This window comes from Triplophysa rosa, linkage group LG9, assembly GCF_024868665.1.
Source record: "Triplophysa rosa linkage group LG9, Trosa_1v2, whole genome shotgun sequence".
Classification (NCBI taxonomy): Eukaryota; Metazoa; Chordata; class Actinopteri; order Cypriniformes; family Nemacheilidae; genus Triplophysa; species Triplophysa rosa.
The window spans coordinates 12,438,836-12,456,512 of record NC_079898.1 but is presented as its reverse complement, the minus strand read 5'-3'; the positions used below and the strand labels follow the sequence as shown (position 1 = coordinate 12,456,512).

General features: G+C 40.4%; 1 protein-coding gene across 1 annotated transcript in view; it reads left to right on the top strand.

Moving 5' to 3' along the window:
- Nucleotides 1–17,677, top strand: part of lrpprc (leucine-rich pentatricopeptide repeat containing) — a 40,700-nt gene that overhangs the window by 18,065 nt on the left and 4,958 nt on the right. The window contains exons 23-34 of the mRNA XM_057342369.1: nucleotides 1,062–1,269; nucleotides 6,306–6,430; nucleotides 7,937–8,043; nucleotides 10,890–10,958; nucleotides 11,035–11,125; nucleotides 11,211–11,353; nucleotides 12,500–12,665; nucleotides 12,824–12,950; nucleotides 14,096–14,184; nucleotides 14,283–14,484; nucleotides 16,055–16,188; nucleotides 16,346–16,461. Of these exons, the coding sequence (XP_057198352.1) occupies nucleotides 1,062–1,269; nucleotides 6,306–6,430; nucleotides 7,937–8,043; nucleotides 10,890–10,958; nucleotides 11,035–11,125; nucleotides 11,211–11,353; nucleotides 12,500–12,665; nucleotides 12,824–12,950; nucleotides 14,096–14,184; nucleotides 14,283–14,484; nucleotides 16,055–16,188; nucleotides 16,346–16,461 (1,577 nt within the window). The remainder of the gene's footprint in view (nucleotides 1–1,061; nucleotides 1,270–6,305; nucleotides 6,431–7,936; nucleotides 8,044–10,889; nucleotides 10,959–11,034; nucleotides 11,126–11,210; nucleotides 11,354–12,499; nucleotides 12,666–12,823; nucleotides 12,951–14,095; nucleotides 14,185–14,282; nucleotides 14,485–16,054; nucleotides 16,189–16,345; nucleotides 16,462–17,677) is intronic.

The window sequence follows — 17,677 nt, the reverse complement described above, 5'->3', positions numbered from 1 at the left end:
GGCGAATTGGCATTATATGGCAGCATTTGCATCCCCGCTGGGTGTAAAATGTTGTTTTAATAGCGGTTTGTTTTCACCACATGAAATTATCTAAGGGGGCTTTTATCCCCTCTTCCCCTCTCTTGCTCTCTCTCGCACGCTTTCATCTAGCGCCGGCCAATTGTGGAGAGTTGAGCATACAGATATACATATAATCTGTAAAACAGTCAACCGTTCTTCAAGCTTACTGTTCATCAAACTGTTGTGTAAAGGAGCCTGTTTACGTTTAGTATTTTCGTCTTGTGACAACTCATGATCAGTCTTTGTCGGGACTCGGGAGGGTATCTGTTGTCATGACTAAATTTATTTCTCACCATCGCTGTTATTGTCTATTAATAATGTTCTGTTAAGTTTTATATGGATAATGATATATGGACAGTTATTTTCTTTTAAAGGCACACTGAACTGGCAATGTTTAATTTGTACTTTATGGTTATTCGGCGATCCTTTGCTATTGGCTAGTGTCATGTGTTTCTGGGCATGTTTTTTTGTGTTTCAATTATTCAGTCAAATTCGGCCCCATTTTTACATTTCATTGTTTCACTTATGATACGATGCTTCCCTGCCATTGACAAGGTTTTCCGTCTTGCCTTGTTTTCTCTTTTATAAACTGGGGGGGGGGGCGCTGTTGTGCATCTTCTAAAAGAGTAAAGCATCTATGGATCCAAATGCACAAATACTGTTTTGATTAGTGTTCTGAATCTGATCTGGACAAAAACACAATTGTCCCTAATTTTTTCAAAACGTTGTATTTTTGATTAAAAAAAACATAGCCCCATGAAAAGGATTTTATTGTTGAAAAGAAGTAGCTCTGTTCTTTAATGTAATACATGTTCATATTTTCCTAGAAAATATTCTGGGGACCATCAAAGTTTTGTGAAAATGATAAAAAAAATGCTGGTGCTGGACTTAAAAAAAAAAAAACGCAGAGTAAAAACCATTTGTAAACTGAATCTTACACATAGAGATTGTATACTAAAATGTGAGCCTCACTGATGTTTTTCTCTGATGCTGTCATGTAGAGGCCGTGGACATGCTGAAGGAGATGAAGGAGAAGGATGTGCAGCTGAGGGACGGCACGATCAATCTGCTCTCTCTCGCGATGAACACCGCTGCCATGAAAGGAGATACAAATACTGTCCGACGCCTCCAGGAGACCATCTTCTCCCTAGGCCTGGCTAAACCATCCAATAACCTCTGTGCACCCCTCATCACATGCTACCTCGAGAGGTCAGACGATACACACAATCTTCTCAGTATTGTAGACACAAAGAGTACCCTTTGACCGACAATACAAGTAGAGAGGTTTTGTGTTGGTTTAGAGACTCTTGTGTGGAGAGCTTCTAACATAATCCAATGTGAAAATATGCTCTAAATTTTACAACTCAAGCCTCCATCTAGTCCAGTTTAAAGCTGTCCTTGTCACTTTCTAAAAGTTTATAAAAGGCTACAAATGCCACAGTTCTGCTCCTCTCCAGACTCGCTGTTCAGTTCATGCAATCCTTCATTACCTTATAGCTAAAATGCAGCATGGGGGGAAAAAGGAATTAACTTCCACAAGTTGGGCCCTCTGTCCTGCCCCCATCGTTCAGGTCTATTTGTAAGAGTGGCTTTTAAGCAGACCAACTAATTTGCATGTTAATTTTGCACCCCGTGCTAATTGCTGGATTTGCCTGGGCCATGCGGTGCGCCTTGTAAGTGCCTTTCCCCCTCCCCGCTGTGGGATATTGAGATTGGCAGCACACCGTCGCCGATAGCGTTAGATTCAACACACACACCAGGCTTTCCGGGCTCCTCACTGCGACTGTTTGTTTTCCTGTCACTCGAGTGGCACAACTACACCGGCACAGGCTCGCTTTAATTGCTGCCTTGTGCGCGATAAGGTTTCCAATTTAGTTCGGGTTCATTAAGGAGTAGATATGGGGAGATCAGAGCGGCTCTCGGTGGAGATTCTGATAAACCGCAGCGGTTTACATCACACGCACACAGTGACTGGCAGCCGCACGTCCCGGTGGAGGAAGCGGGGCTCAGAGCTCACAGCAGTCAGGCCTGTTTGGATATGGACTCCGTTAGATTCAAGATTGCTTTTTTCCACATGCACAGTTATATAGAGAATATACAACCAGCACGGAAATGTAGGTCAGGTCAGCGCCAAAGACAATTATTATAAAATACAAACACGAAGAAAAATATAAATAATATAAATATAAAGGTATTTATAGCCTATGATAGAAGCAAACTGTAAATATTTACATGAGCAGGAATGTGCAAACCGATAGTAACACAAGGTGGTTACTTAGAAGCAACAAAAAAAGAGGAGTCAGTGCTGTGTGCAAGTAGCAATGTCACTACAGTATATTGGATGTTGAATGTTTGGGTTCATAGAAGAAGTGTATTGCAAATGTGACAACATGTAATACTGTTCTTGTAAATATTGTTCCTCTAATTACTGGTAATCCGTTGGTTCAGGTTATAATCTTATAAAAATCTATGTCATTTAATCTCTAATAATCTCATTCTAGTACTTCCTTTAGCTTCACTTTTGTCATCTTTCACTGCTCTCCTGCACTCAGCCATCTCTCTCTCTTCGCTCATTTCTGTCTCTGGTTTGGTCTGTGCTGCACTAAAGAGGACAAAGCTTCGTGTGTCAGTGTCTCGTCAGCGTGTCAAGCGTAATGACTTAATGAACACTTCTCTATGGGATTAACTCTGACAGCCCGTCAGGCCATCTCCACGACAACAGCAGCCGCCGCTCCCGATCCATATCCTCCATCTCTAATGAGCCTAACAAAGCAAATTGGTGGAACTTTTTTTGTGGAAGGGCGTTTGGGAGGGACGTTGGAACTCTTTAGAGGGAGGGGATGTGATAGGCTGTCAAACGGCCGGGTGGAAAACTGCATCACTTACAGTTGTCAGGTCAAGATGTGTAGGGGGAAGTGGGTGCGTTGGAAAGATTTGCTGAAGTTTAAATTGTCCATTTTAGTTTTCGTTAAATCACTGTGACTCGATGTACAGGAGATATTAAAGCAGTGGTTCTCAACAGGGGGCCCCAGCTGACTTCCGATTTTAATAATTTAACTATAAACAATATATTTAAATATATTTATTTTTATTTGTCCAGTTTTGTTTTGAATAAACACTTTCAGTTATTGGATATAAATTTTGAGTCTTTGAGAGTGGGGGGGCCCTTGAATATTGTTGAATATAGTGGGGGGCCTTGGAGTCTAACAGGTTGAGAACCCCTGGTTTAAAGGCCATGTTAAAGTCTGGGTTAAGATTTCTTTAAAATGCTGCAGTATTTTTTTTTAACAAAATTTAGCTTGTTCGTGATGCTTTCCAGAGTTCTAACAATTTTATAGTTGCATCAGGACTATGAGGTTTTTCACAACCTTGTGGAGTCTATGCCATCTCAATGCCCATAAAGTAAAACCAAAATTTCTAATGTTTTAAATCCACTTTTCACTCAAAATTGATTCAATTAATAAAACGCAAATTTGTAAAACACGTTTACCAGTGGTTTCAGACTTGAGTACCTGTGATTTATATGTCATAGGTCATAAACCATAAAAAGTTGTTACATCTTCCTGGCACACTTTTTGCTGTACACGGAGAAAAAATAAAAAGGCCGTCTTTCTCTCTTTAAAGTGGAAAGGGTGATAACATGGGTGCCAATCTCAGAATCATCGTAACAAAAGAGATGGGAGTACATAGATGTAGGGAGACTGTCAGAGGAAGAGGGGGTTCAGAAGAGGGGTGTGTGAAATTAGCTTTCTTGTCTAATCCTTCAGGTTCCTCGCGCAAAGCACTCGCATGCGCTTTTTTCTTCTCCTTCAACTTAATTGGCTGGAAAGTGCTTGACATGCAAAGTTAGTGACATTAAGAGGAATATGTAGCAGTAAAGCCCGAGCACCACTGACAGCTAAATTGTATCCAAGGAAATTATGAAGCCTTCAACATGGTTAATTCTTTTTTGGGGGTGGGGGGGGCTTAGTTAGATGAGAGTGGAGGGGGTTGTAGGGTTGGGTTTTGAAGGAGGGGGTAATTGCAGTTGTGGTTGACTCATCTCATATTGATGGGAATTGTGAAGAAGTCTTCTGGTTTTATGGTAGTTATGGGATGGAGATATGAGGAGGGGAATGTCTATAATGTTTCATCAGTGGCATTCTAGGATGGACTAGTTCAGCTTTTTTGTTTTGTTTCCAATGACACCTTCTAATATTGGAATTCAGATTTGTCAAAGACAACAAACGCTGATCGTTTTATAAGTTCTTATCGCACACAGCTTTCTGAAATGCTTTATTCTGATTGGTCAGTTTTGGAAATCTGCAGTTGACGTTCTCAGGCACATTTTCCTTGCTACTTTCTCAGTATGTGTTTTATTTACATACATGTTTAGTAATAAACAAGTTAATAGCTAGCCTATCATTATCACAATAACGCTTTCAAGACCCTAATGCACGGATCTCCCATTTCAAATTTTTCTGAATTAAATAAATGCTTTATTCAAGAGCTTGTGATTTACAATCTATAATTTGTAACAAAACTGCGTGGAATATTTGAATTAAAGTGTTGAAATGATGGATGGCTCTCACTATTTTTATATGGGCCTTAATCAAATAAAACACTGTCCAAATTCTCTCTCTCTCTCTCTCTCTCTCTCTCTCTCTCTCTCTCTCTCTCTATTTCAAGTGCATTGCGCAATCATCCAGTGTGTGTTAGAATTGGCTCTTGACTCCCGCTTGATGAATAATATTGTCGCTCTTCATTCCAATTAAGTGCGATTGCCTAAGAGCCGGCGTCACGTTCCGGCTCAATCATCGCCCTGTTTTTTGTCCATCCCCCCTAAACGCACCAGTCCCCTCCGCCGAAGCCCCACTTCAACCCAGCTTCCAAGGTCACCCCTCTCTAAAGCACATATCCCTGCCCGACTGAATAATCTCAGGGCTTGAAAACACTACTGAAATTACACCTGTTAAAACCCAACCGGTTCGCTTTCCATCCTCACCCGCCCCTCCTGCTGCTGCCCTATCTGCTTTGACCTCTGTGTGATTGGCATGGTAATTACCCAATCACTAGATGGCTGCCACCGCAGTCACAATAGAGTGATTGGAGTGGTGTTTTTCTCGTCTGTTTCTTTTGCTTTATTCCTCTGTCAGCCCTCTGTCAGCCCAGCGCTGAGCTCTTTGTTAGAAAGCGGTAGAGAGAGGGAGGTAGAGAGGATGGAAGGTGTGAGAGAGGGTAGAGAGCAGATCTAATTTTGTTGCCATATTCTGCCAAGAGGCCCAGTCGGGGGTGAGGCTGCTGGGGGCTGTAGGTGAATCGCAGGAAGTTGTGAGAATCTCAAGACGTTTGCATGTGTCCATTTTGCATGTCACATTTTGTGTATTTAAGAGAAATGTTTTTAAAGGTCCAGTGTATGAAATTTAGCAGTATCTAGTGGTGAGCAGTGTTGGGTGTAACTAGTTACTAAGTAATTAGTTACTGTAATTTAATTACTTTTCCCTTGAAAAAGTAAAGTAAGGGCTTACTCTTATTTTTTCTGTAATTTAATTACAGTTACTTCTGATGTAATTAAACTAAATACTTTGTGTAACACTGGTGGTGAGGTTATGAATTGCAACCAACGGCTCACTCCACCCCTCCCTTTTGAAGCAATATGGTGGCTGACACAGAACTAAAATGTGATTATATTTTCGCTTCTTTGCTGAAGGAGAGAATGTATTTACGAAACGCGCTCTGTAGGGCTACCGTAGAAACAACATTACGAATTCCATGTAAGGGGACCCACCTTTCTGCATGTGTATGTAGATAGAAATAGCTCATTTTAAGGTAATAAAAACATAAAGCTTCTGGCATGTAAGGTCTTTATACACCTCTGAAGACATCGTTATGTATAATATATTGCATTTCTGTCAATAGATCCTCCAAAAAATGACACACTGGACCTTTAAGTATCACGTGGATTCATGATGAGAAAGCCATCCCTCACCATTTATTTCAATGACTCTGCTGGCTCTTTTTAAGTGTTCATCCATGGAAAATAATGCTTTCTGGCAGTAGAATGATTTGCAACATCTGCAGAGGTTAACTGACCCATATAAACCAGATTCATTATTAAAACTGATCATTATTTCTGTGGTTCTGTTTGGTGTGGCATGAGATGCAGAAATGACACGCTCCACCTTTCAGGGCAATTATAGATGTTAAAATTGGTTTGCAGTAGTGATCAGTGCTGTTTTAAATGAATATATCCTATTTGTCTGCAGCGGGGACTATGCAGGTGCGTTCAACGCTGCAGTGGAGTGCAATAAACAGTACAATCAGATGCCCAAAATTCATGACCTCATCTGTGGCCTGGTGGAAAAGGGAGATGCTGAGCTGTTGCAGAAAGGTGGGTAACATATACGTACAACCCTGTATTTACCAGTTTGCACGATGTAAACAACACTGGCCTGGAAGCACTTCCTGTTTCAGCTTTACATATGTAGTTGAGCCTTCAAGATATTTGTTACACATCTCAATCCAGTATTTTGTATTTTTATTTTATATGTATTTTGTTTAGAAGTGTTTGTAGTGTCAATAAACTGAAAGAGAAAGTGCTTTTGGACCATTGTTGTTTGCATGGTCTATACTTGCGACTAAATGCGTAATACTATGTTCACAATTAAGAAAGTGGCATGATATTTGAACCAAAATTGAAAAAGAAATGAAATAAACAAAAAACATCAAATTTTAAAACATTAAAACATGTTGTCATATGTTGGTAGCTCAACCAATAGAATTAAACAGATGTCATGTCTTAAAGAAATCACAATACATACATATCTTGATTTTTTTGTGTGTGTTTTATACTTTAAAACACTCCCCTATACTTTACTGCATGTGTTACTTCGGGTTGGGTACCGTTAACTTTTTATCCGGTACAGATATGGTACCTGGAATTTGGTGCCGGTACCAAACGGTACCCTTTTTGGGTACTTTACTCTCGGTGTAATAAATTTTTTTTATTTTAGTGAAAAACATTTTGTTGAAATTTTACACAAAAGAAATGAAGCCTATAGAAATAACTACAGCATTATTATTACTAACAGCTTATTCTATTTCCTCATCACACACATAATAATTTATTTATGCAGTGTGATAATTTGCCTACACCATGAGGCCTCCACCATTAGCAGACCATTAGATAATATAGAAAAACAAAACTTGAAAAGTCTACAAAAATATGTTTAACAGCATCATTACTGAAAATAACAGATTGATTTGTAATATACATTTTTAACAGAGTTACTGAAATTACACACACACACACATGTATATATGTTGATCATACAATAATACATAATGTAAATGTTCACAGCTCTCTCTCTCTCTCTCTCTCTCTCTCTCTCTCTCTCTCTCTCTCTTTTTCTCGCTCTCTACCAAGTCCGGCGGTACCCAACCCTAGTGCTACTCATGACTTTTTGTGTTGTCACATGTTGAGAGAGTGTGAGTTCTGAGTTTTTAAGAGTGCCGTCCACAGGTCAGGTTGGAAAATCTGGATGATGGTGGTTTCAATAGTCTCAGTCTTTTGAAGGCCATTGGAAGGGTTAAGTGTTTTGTGTGTTGGGTGGGTGAGTGCATTTGAAGTGTTGAGACCTATATAGTGGAGGGCCACTATACCCCCCTGTTGACCCCCAGCACTTTAAGAGATGCTGTGCATGTTGGATTACAAACTCACACAAGCCAACCACTGTGTGTTTTCATGGTTTCTCAAAAACTTAAGTCAAAAGTCCCCACAGAAGTAATCACAGAGTTCAGATGGCTGCTCAATAGCTCCAGCTAGATGCCATTAAAACCAAAATGTTTCACATTTACAAATTCTTCACATTCATCTCTGTCTCTCTTTGTTTTACAGTGATGGAGTTTTTGAGCCAGGAGCGAGGCGATATGATGATGCTCTACGACCTTTACTTTGCGTTCCTTCAGACGGGCCGCTACAAGGAGGCTCGCAAAATCATTGAGGTGGGACTGCTGTTATTGTGTTCAAACCACACAGCTATTTAACAGCCTTAATTACTGCCACACTGATATTTCCACATTTAAATTAGATCGACTCCAAAGCCAAACTAATGCCATTCATGCAAGACAAAAGGGACAGCGATTTTTCATTGGATGAAAGTGTGAGAGACAATGACTGCTGCTGCAAAGACCACTCGGATTTGAAAGGCAGCTTACTGAAAATTGCGATTCATATTTGTCTCGACGTTGAATCAATGCACTCATGCCAATGGCTTTTGTTGTCAATAATTGTCATTACAATGTTTTAGCATAATGAAACCGCTCTTATTTGAAAGCAGAACACGATGACAAAAGTTAACAAAGAAAGTAAGCTGTGCAGAACTGAGATTCCCGAATCATTTTGCATTCATTTTGGCCTTTAGCTAGAATTCTTGCAATTCTTTTTATCACTGGTATATGTAATCAGTTAATTAAAATAAGAATTGAACACTTGGTTTGATGGTTAAAACATTTAATAGATGACAATTTCACTTTATCTCGCTTCTGCTCATCTATGCCCCATTAATCTGATGTTAAACTTTAACCTATAATATATTTTCCTTGCCACTGCTGCGACCTTAAATATTCACCACCAACATAGTTTCTCTATAGTTGGGATGTGTACTAGTTAGCGTAGATTACTCACCCATCCCTGTCCTGAGACCAGAGGTTATGAAAGAGCTAACTTTTCTCTCAGCAGGTTCTCATTGGAAACAGAACTTATCATGTCTTTGTAGTTTGTACAGTAAAGCTTTTAAGACCAAAGAAACACTGCAGATGTATTAATTGTCTGGAGAGGCTGAGCGCTGCATTGCCACATTCTCTTGCCGGGACATAACTGATTTTGAGACGCTTGATGTGTTTCGAGCGCTTCATCCGGGATAGATCTTCAGGGGATTTCTTTAGGCTGTGTTCTCTCTCGTTCTTTGAGCGCACGAAGTCTCAGGAGTCTGTTCTTTCAGCGTGAAACAGCTCTGACAAAGCCATTCCGATGTTCAATTAGCCAACCGTTCTAATGCAACACCACCCGACTCCCTCAGTAATGCAGCGCGGTAGAACAGCAGATCATTAGGACAAGCATCGGCCTGCTGGCTTATCATACAGAGCTTTGGTGTGTGTCTCTGTTGTTTAGGTTGCTTTACTTTGTGTGTGTTTGTGTTTTTAGTCTCTCTACATTTATCAGTTTACATAAAGCTTCATTCTATCTGATTCTGTTGTGTATTATTGTCTTTATGGCTGAAAAATAAGCCAGGGCTTGGATGTTAAGGATCCATCAGTCAAGAGCTTTTAACCAAGAAAATATCCCCTCTTTAGACCAGACTTAGATTGTCAACAGATAAGCCATTTGGCTCTATTTTTTATAAACACCAGATCATTCCCGTTCCCTTTGCCGTTAAGTTAGCCGATAACTTTTCAAGGGTCACCTCATAAGCTTCCAGTCTTATTGTCTGTTTGGCATTCTTGTTCAGATCTTCTTGATCTTGATGTGGAATTTTCTTAGTGTGGCACAAATTTTTCTGAAACGTACTAATACTAAAACTGCTTTTATACTGTCATATGATGATGTGTCGGGCAGCATCTTGGCTGACAAATGGTAGTTACTATATTTTAACAGCATTGAAGGGACTTTAAAAGTTTTCTAAAAGTTGCAGTTTAATGACGGCTCGTTGAGCGTCCTCATGATTGACTGAGAGGTCAAAAGCCCCTCTCATCGTGTGGAGCGTTTTCTACGCGGCCTCTCTTCCACCCAGTGCTGGATAATTAAAAACACTGATATGTGAGTAGCTGTGGGAAACTTTAAGTGCAGTGAGTTGGAGTGCTGGTCAGGTGAATGTGCTGTCTGTAATTGTCAGATTATTAATAATGGTGGGTAATTAAGTGAAACGCTGGTTAAGGTTTTGGTGTAATTAAAATCTGTGTAAGTGTTCCTGAGTGTGTGACCTGTGTTTGAGAGAGTGATGGCACGTGAGATCTTCAGCTTGTTGATAGGTTGAAGGTCTGAATGCATGGAGGGATTTTATATAGTAAATGTGAAGGCAAATGCAGAGTTGTATACGACTCTTTTCTTTTTTTTTTCAAAGGCAAAAGAAGATATTTTGAGAAATGTGTTTTGTGTCCATAAAATAGAAGCCAATGGGGTCCAGTATTGTTTGGTTTGCCGACATTCTTCAAAATATCTTCTTTTGTGTTCTGCCAGAAGAAAGTCATACAGATTTGAAATGACATGAAAGTGAGTAAATGATTTTTGAACTATCCCTTTAACAGTCTTGTAGACATCAGATTTTCTTAGTAATCTGACCCAGATGTTTTTTTTTGATTGGGCGTTTATAGTATGTGTGTTTGGGCAGATGGATGTGATCGTGTTGAATTGTTCATCTATAAAGGAAGATTTGAGGGGAGGGGGTGCTTATCATCCTGGATTTACTTAAGGGAAGATTTGCCCCATGGGGCTTTACCCATCAGGCCGAGGGGCAGCTCCTATATTTATAGGAATGGAACCAATTGAACAGCAAATACGACGAAAAAACTAAGATTGTGTAGCTAAGAAGATTAGGCTCGAGGAAGGCTGGGAGGATTTTTAACTTGGCCTGGAGGCTGATAGGAATGCAAATCTTTTTGGATGCTGCTGGAATGGTGTTCTCTTAGTGAAAAGAGAACTGCATTAATATAATCTTGTATTTGAGTCATAAAGCGATAAGAGTGTGTATGATGAATCTCATTTGGGGAAACCAGAGAAAATGTCTTTGAAAATGTTGGTATTAGCTTTGTTAAATTTGTTGAGATTTCATATTTTATTCTCCGTGTTACAGACTCCTGGTCTAAGGGCACGATCAACCCGTCTGCAGTGGTTTGCAGAGAAATGTATCTCAGCCCAACAGGTGTGTGTGTTTCTCTCTCTGCGTTCCTTTTCTCTCTCTCGACTATATATCACCGTTTAAATCTATCTTTCCTCAGATGGAGCCCCTTGAGAACATGGTGGACATGACTGTCAAGCTGTTCGAGTGTGACAGAGATGATATGTACCATTACTTGTTCCGTCTGTGCAGTAAGTCTTGTGGGTTAGGAGCTGAGGTTGAAAGCAGTGGGTGTAATGACCGAGTACTGACCTCTCCCTCTCTGTCTCTCGTCAGAGGAAACCAATGACTGGCGCAAGGCAGACGCAGCCTGGACTAAAATGCAAGAGGAGAATTTGATTCCCAGAGAGAGGACTCTGCGTTTGCTCGCTGATATCCTCAAAAGCAATAATCAGGAGGTGCCCTTCGAGGTGCCTGAGGTAAAAGAACCAACGTCTTAAAAGTCCTCCATAGTACTTTGTCAAATATAGGGCTGTCGACGTTAACGCATGCGATTCATTTTTTCCAGATTAAACGTGTTAAACATATTTAACGCAATTAACGCAGCATTCGTTTGTTTTGGCATCCTTTGTCTAGCTTTACACGATATAATCACGCTCTTATTCATGTAAAGGCTTTTAAACCACTTAAGCGCAGTTTGAGACTGTTGCTTTGACGCGTTCGGTGTAGATAGACAGCTTCTAGCTGTGGGACGCAGCACAATGCGACAGCGGTCCAGTCTGGTGTATACAGTCACGGGCTAAAGGCTGCCTCAATGAATATCTGTCAGACAGCGAGCGCACCAGTAGGCTATTAAGTTCTCTTTCGTGCTTGAATGAACAAAACCACACAAGATTATGCCAGAAAGCACATTTTGTCAAGCATTTTCGTAAGCACAGGCTTTAACGTGATAAATAAAATCTTAAATGAATGCAAAGAGTTGTGAAAATGGGAGAGGCATCAGATCTGCATACAAATAAATGTATACAGAATTGAAACAACTTGAAAGTGAGTAAATGATGACAGAATTTTCATTTTTGGGTGAACTGTCCCTTTAAGTGAGTTGGACAACCCATCACAGCAAATGAAGTAATGATACTTGAAATAGATTTGTTAACATTTGATTTGCAAACCTATGCTAGAAGTAGGACACATTGCATCTTTTGTACCAATAAATCTGTAATTGTTCCAACATAACACAAGTTATGCTTCTTACAAATATTGTGATGAGTTCTCCTTAGCCACAAAAATGCAGAAAAGCTGACACGTTGCGTAGCCCTGAAAGTATTTGGACACCTAAAGTACATTTAATGAATGCTAATGAATGCCATGGCATTGGATAACAAAATATCAAACCAAAGAGGGATTATTTGAAATGGACAGCATAAGCACTTTTTGAACTAGACGAATGAAATTGTTTGGTTTCAAAATAGTTTAGCCAGATGTTTAATCTGAGAACAGTTTTTAGTGTCATCTATTTTTAGAAGCCGCTTTTGTATTTTGTTATCAATGACATTTTTTATATTATTTTTCATATTATTTACATGCCAGCAGACTTGGTACTGACCTGTCTGTTTCATGTGTAGTTGTGGTTTGAAGAGGTCAAAGGTCAGCCTGAGATGCTCTTGGAGCAAGAGGTCAAATCCAGCCCCCTGGCTCGCAAGAAAGCCACCACCTTTTCCACTAAAGAAACCACTGCTGATGACTACAGACTCAAACTTCTGTCTCTCTGTAAGAGGGGGAAAGTTCAAGGTTAGATTTCTAAGCTCTTACGTATGTATTTCACGTTCATATTCTTGGGAGTCTTTCATGAAATCATCGATAGAGATTATGTACATCGTGCTGTATTTTCTGTTGAGGTCAATGGTGGATAATGTGTCGTCTTTAACCCTCTGCTCGCTGATGTTTAGAGGCCTATAGTATTCTGAAGGAGGCGGATAGCAGGGGCGTTGTACTCGGGGCCGCTCCATACGACGCTCTCATCAAAGCCCTCCTGGCCTCTGGAAACATTGAGGATGCAATTTCTGTCAAAGACATGTGAGTACATGTCCTGTCTCTAATATCAGTCCATTTGCATTATATACATCTGTTTAAATTGCAAGTTACAGCATTACAGGTTTTAAGGTCATGAGTCCTTTGCAGAATCAGACAACCTTACAGAATTGAAACAAATGCTAGTAAGCTCTTTCCGACTGTGCACATGTTCATCCAAAGCAAGCAGTCTTTCAGTTTAAGCCCTTTCAGATAATCTCAGAAGAGCTCGACAAGATGGAGAAATGACGGTCCTTTGTCGATTAGTAATAGATCTTTGTGTTGTATTAGTGTTGTGATGTCTCAGATGTCTTTTATTTTGGTATAAAATTGATCCATTAAGCTCCGAGGGTTTTACAGAGTTGCATTATACGCCTGATGATGTGTCCTCGTGAAAGGAAATCATCACCCCTATAATCTTGTGTATGCCATCAGGAGGCGTTCATAAACATCCCCACTTTCATGCCACTGTGGTGGGTGTTTAACTGACCTTATTCATAGGTTACTACTGTAGTTCATGCACATGCTGTATCTCCTCGGGAGGTATTCCTGAGCAGAAATGGTGCAGGAAACACTCATACACTCCTTTAATTTGATTTATAATTAAACCAGTATATTTATGATTGTATATTGCAATGTGATGTGTGCGGTGGTCTGTGGGCAGATGTTTGGGCAGTGGGGTGCTTTAAAGAGATTAAAGGAGGGATTGGGAATCAGGGATGAAGTGAGATGTGACTGTCCTGCGTTTAGAGGGCCAGATGAAAGTCAAGAGAAGGACATGAGGATTTTCTTAGGATTGATAAGAGCGACGGCTGCTCTGGTTGCTGGACCATTCTGCAGCGAAAGAGGCTGTTGGCTGGTCGCCGTGGCGATAAGGAGGACGGCTGATGCTCAATTGGGCGGTTAGATTAATCCGGCCAGTGAAAGACTTTGATTAAGGTTTAAGTGACGGAGAGATGAGAAAAGGAAGTCTACAGTTTAGCGAGAGGGCAGAGGATAGTGAATCTTGATTTGTTACACACATGTACATTTTTGAGTTGGCGTGAACATGCCTCTGCAACAACAACGTGAATTGTTCATTTGATTTAATACACCACACTTTAATGTCGTACAAAGTACAGTTTAACCCACACCGCTCTTTGTTTTTTTAGTGCCACCAATCGTATCGTTGAATTTAAATTAAGTGACATGGCCAACAACCTCCTCATCGTCACTCATGTCAAGAGATCCCAGATGAAAGGTGAGTCAGTCCAGATGAACTGAAGTCATGTCTGTGCTCAGTTCAGTTATTGATGTACTGTATGCTGTTGACCATTCTCTCTCTTTCTCGTTACACAGACGCTTTAGAGACTTTTCAGGGAATGTTACAGGCTGATCAGGTGCCCAGTCAGTTGGCTATCACTCGTCTGGTCCAGGGTCTCGGCAGCGAGGGAAACACACAGGGTATCCAGGAAATGGAAGCTCTGGTTAAAACAATAGGCTCCATCAAGCTGTCCAGCATGTTGTTTGTCAACAATACAGCTTTATCTCACATCAAAAAGTAAGAAATATGGAATCATTTTATTTTAAAATGGTTAGTTCCAGTCCTTTGTCTGAATCGTGAATAAACCACAGCTATTGACCTTTCCAATAGCTGTGATTTATTCACGATAAAGTTTTTTTTATCTATGGTTTCACCCAACGATTCGGAGTATCACTCTGCCGCACCCTTAGCAACGTAAGCGAAACATTCTTTTGCTGTTCACAGTCGGTCGGGGACTGTTTTTTTTTTACTTCATGAAAGTTGCATTTTACAAATTTTACTAAAAGAAATAAGGTGCTCGAGGATAGTGTTGTATTGTAAATAAATCACGGCTGAAGGGGTTGCAAACACTCGGTCTCACATTGTGTCAAACAACGTTCTTCAGCCATGATTTATTCACAATACACCACTAGCCTCTGGTAACTTATTGCTTGTTTATGGAATAATTTATTAAAGTGATATACTTTCTACCTGGTGCAATACCTTCCATTAAAATTCCATACAGAGCAATTGAAGGAGGGACCAGAATATGTTATAAATAGTGTTGTTGTTGAGCTGTTTTGATTTGGCCCCATATGCAACCTTCTTGCAACGCATTAGCAACCTCCCAAAGCAAAACGGCAACAAAACAGCTCGATTCTTTATTTAAGAGCCCACAATGTGTCACAGTACAAACGTTTTCAATCAGGAACCACTTTGTAAACAACTGAAATGAGTTTCTGCATCTCCAAACAAAAATGGTCACTACACACCTGCCAGCTGGAGTTGACACAGAGGTTGAGATTATGATTGAATATGGCAAACACTTGAGTTATGCTGTATTGTTATCTGAGAAACCCTGAACTACATCCCTAATCTTTTTAACAAAAGGAGCACCGGCAAGCTGTCTGGCAGTGTGAGATTAGATGCTACTCGTACAAACTTCCATCGGTTATTTTTGTGAAAACAAATAGTCATGAATAAAATAATCATGAACGGTCTTTTTGTTTATACCATGGAATGTAACCTTTAGTATTTTCACCTAGAATTAAAATTGGTGTCTTCAAATGTTTGTTTTCAAAGACTTTCCTCCTTACCTTTCTCGCGTTATTACTAAAGGCTCAAATGCACAGTGATGGTTATGACTATGCAGTCTGAATAATTCACCATGGGCCGCACTAATGTGATGCTTGGGTTCCGGAGCCCCGTCTCACCTCTTAACCAGTCAGTTTGGCTCAGCCGCGCACGGCACACGTGTCACTGTTGTTTAGGTCGGCCCGGGGGTCAGAGTTCACGCTGACAGAATAAAACTGGGTGATTGGGGAAGCTGGCCACCCAGCCGTGAGGAACGCTTTGCTCTTCCGCTGTCCTACGCTGTAACAGGATTTGGGAATGGCAGGGAGTGACAATCTGTGCCATGCCGGGCCAGGAATATTAATGTGGATGATGAAAGTTTTATGCACTTAGTGTTGTGTAAATGAAGGTCAGCGGATGGAGGGGGGAGGAGAGATGGGGTGAAGATGTGGCCGCTCTGTTCTCGTTTCATGTTTAGCTAAACAATTTGAGGGTGTTTGTCATTTCTAACCTGAAGTGTTTCTCCATCTTGCAGTGGAGATATTGACAGTGCTGTGGAGTTACTAGAGTCTGTTTACACCCAGAACACCGAAAACGTTCAGAATCCAAGTATTTCCTTCGTCTTCCGCAAAGTTCTAGATGCCAACAACGAAGCTGCGCTGGATAAATGTAAGACTCAAACTCCACCTCCTCTTACATATTGCTTTAATTCACTCTGTGTATTTGCTGTAAGTTACTTAATACATTCCTTTAATGTTTCTGGATGAGAGAAGCATTATGGTAATGATTGTGTGTGACATTCTGACTTGTGTCTTTCTGCATATAGTGAGTGCCATGGCCGAGAGGCTCTGCAATCACTTTGCCTCCTACAGAGCTGCCACAGATCTCTTCCTCATGTACTTGGACACGGGCAGGTCCGAGGAGGCAAAGTTTCTCGTGCAGGTACCGTATTTTAGTCATGAACTGAAATATGCAACACTAAATGTTCTCGGTGACCTTGCTAAATTGCAGAATCTAATTTGAGTTTGGATTGGAACTAGCTGGCCCTGTTCCTGTGGTTTTCATCTCAAGTGATCTTTGCTCTTTCGCTGTCTCATGTTTTAATCATTTAGTCATTCTGCATGTTTGGATAGTCATGTACAAGTGAACCCTATCTACTCCGAAAAGCACTTTAGTGAGCTGTGGAAAAAATGGCCACGCCGCTTAATCGAAAATCCTTTGGGGTGTGGAGATAACAGCACACAGAGGAGGTTCCTTCCTGAGATGGGATATTTAATATCACACGAGGATTGTAAAGAAAAGTTTTGAATCAGCTTTTATTAGTTTGTCTGTCAACTTAAACCCTGCTTGAGAATCAGAATGATAAAGGGGATCTCTGAATGAAAGCTCAGCGCCTGGCCGGAGTTTTTATTTGCTCCGATTGTCCTCGAGGATTTTTGCCCAACATAGAATTAGTGCGTTTTAATACAGGCGCCTGTTAAAAGCCTCTCAGGCCCCTCGGCTTTTAATTCAGCAGATGCAGGACACACATCCTTTCCGACTGGCTTGTAATGTGACCTCATTGCTGCTGAACCCAAAGAAAGCACAGGGCAAAACCAGTTTCCAAACGCAACACACCACATCACACACATTTATCATCTCAGAAAGATGGGCAGATGTTGTCCTTCATAACAGAGGCAGACATTTTAAGCAACATGCTCAGGGCCCAGAACCGGAAGGGCATTTTTTAGCACGTCTGGATTTTTATTACCTTTGTTTTAACATCTATATTCAATCAACTATGAAAAACTATGCTTAAGTTGGAAGCTAAAACACTGAACATTCATGTTCTGAAGTTGTTTTTGCAATCAACGCAATGCTTAAAAACAGGGTCGCTTGTTAAGAGGTCAAGAAATGTTTGGGGTTCCTTGCAAGTTAAGCTGTATTGACAACACATTTTCATGCCAGTCTGTTTTTATAGCGGAATATTTTACATTTTTTATGTCACTTTTTATGCTTTTGTTGCACCTTGTAATGTATTTTTATGTCAGGGACATTTAGTACATATTTTGGGGTAACAAAAGTGCTCCAAAGATAGTGTTGATGAAGCTTAGTAATAGTTCACCCAAAAGTAAAGATTCTTTCATCATTTACCTTCATTTGGTTCAAAATCTCTATA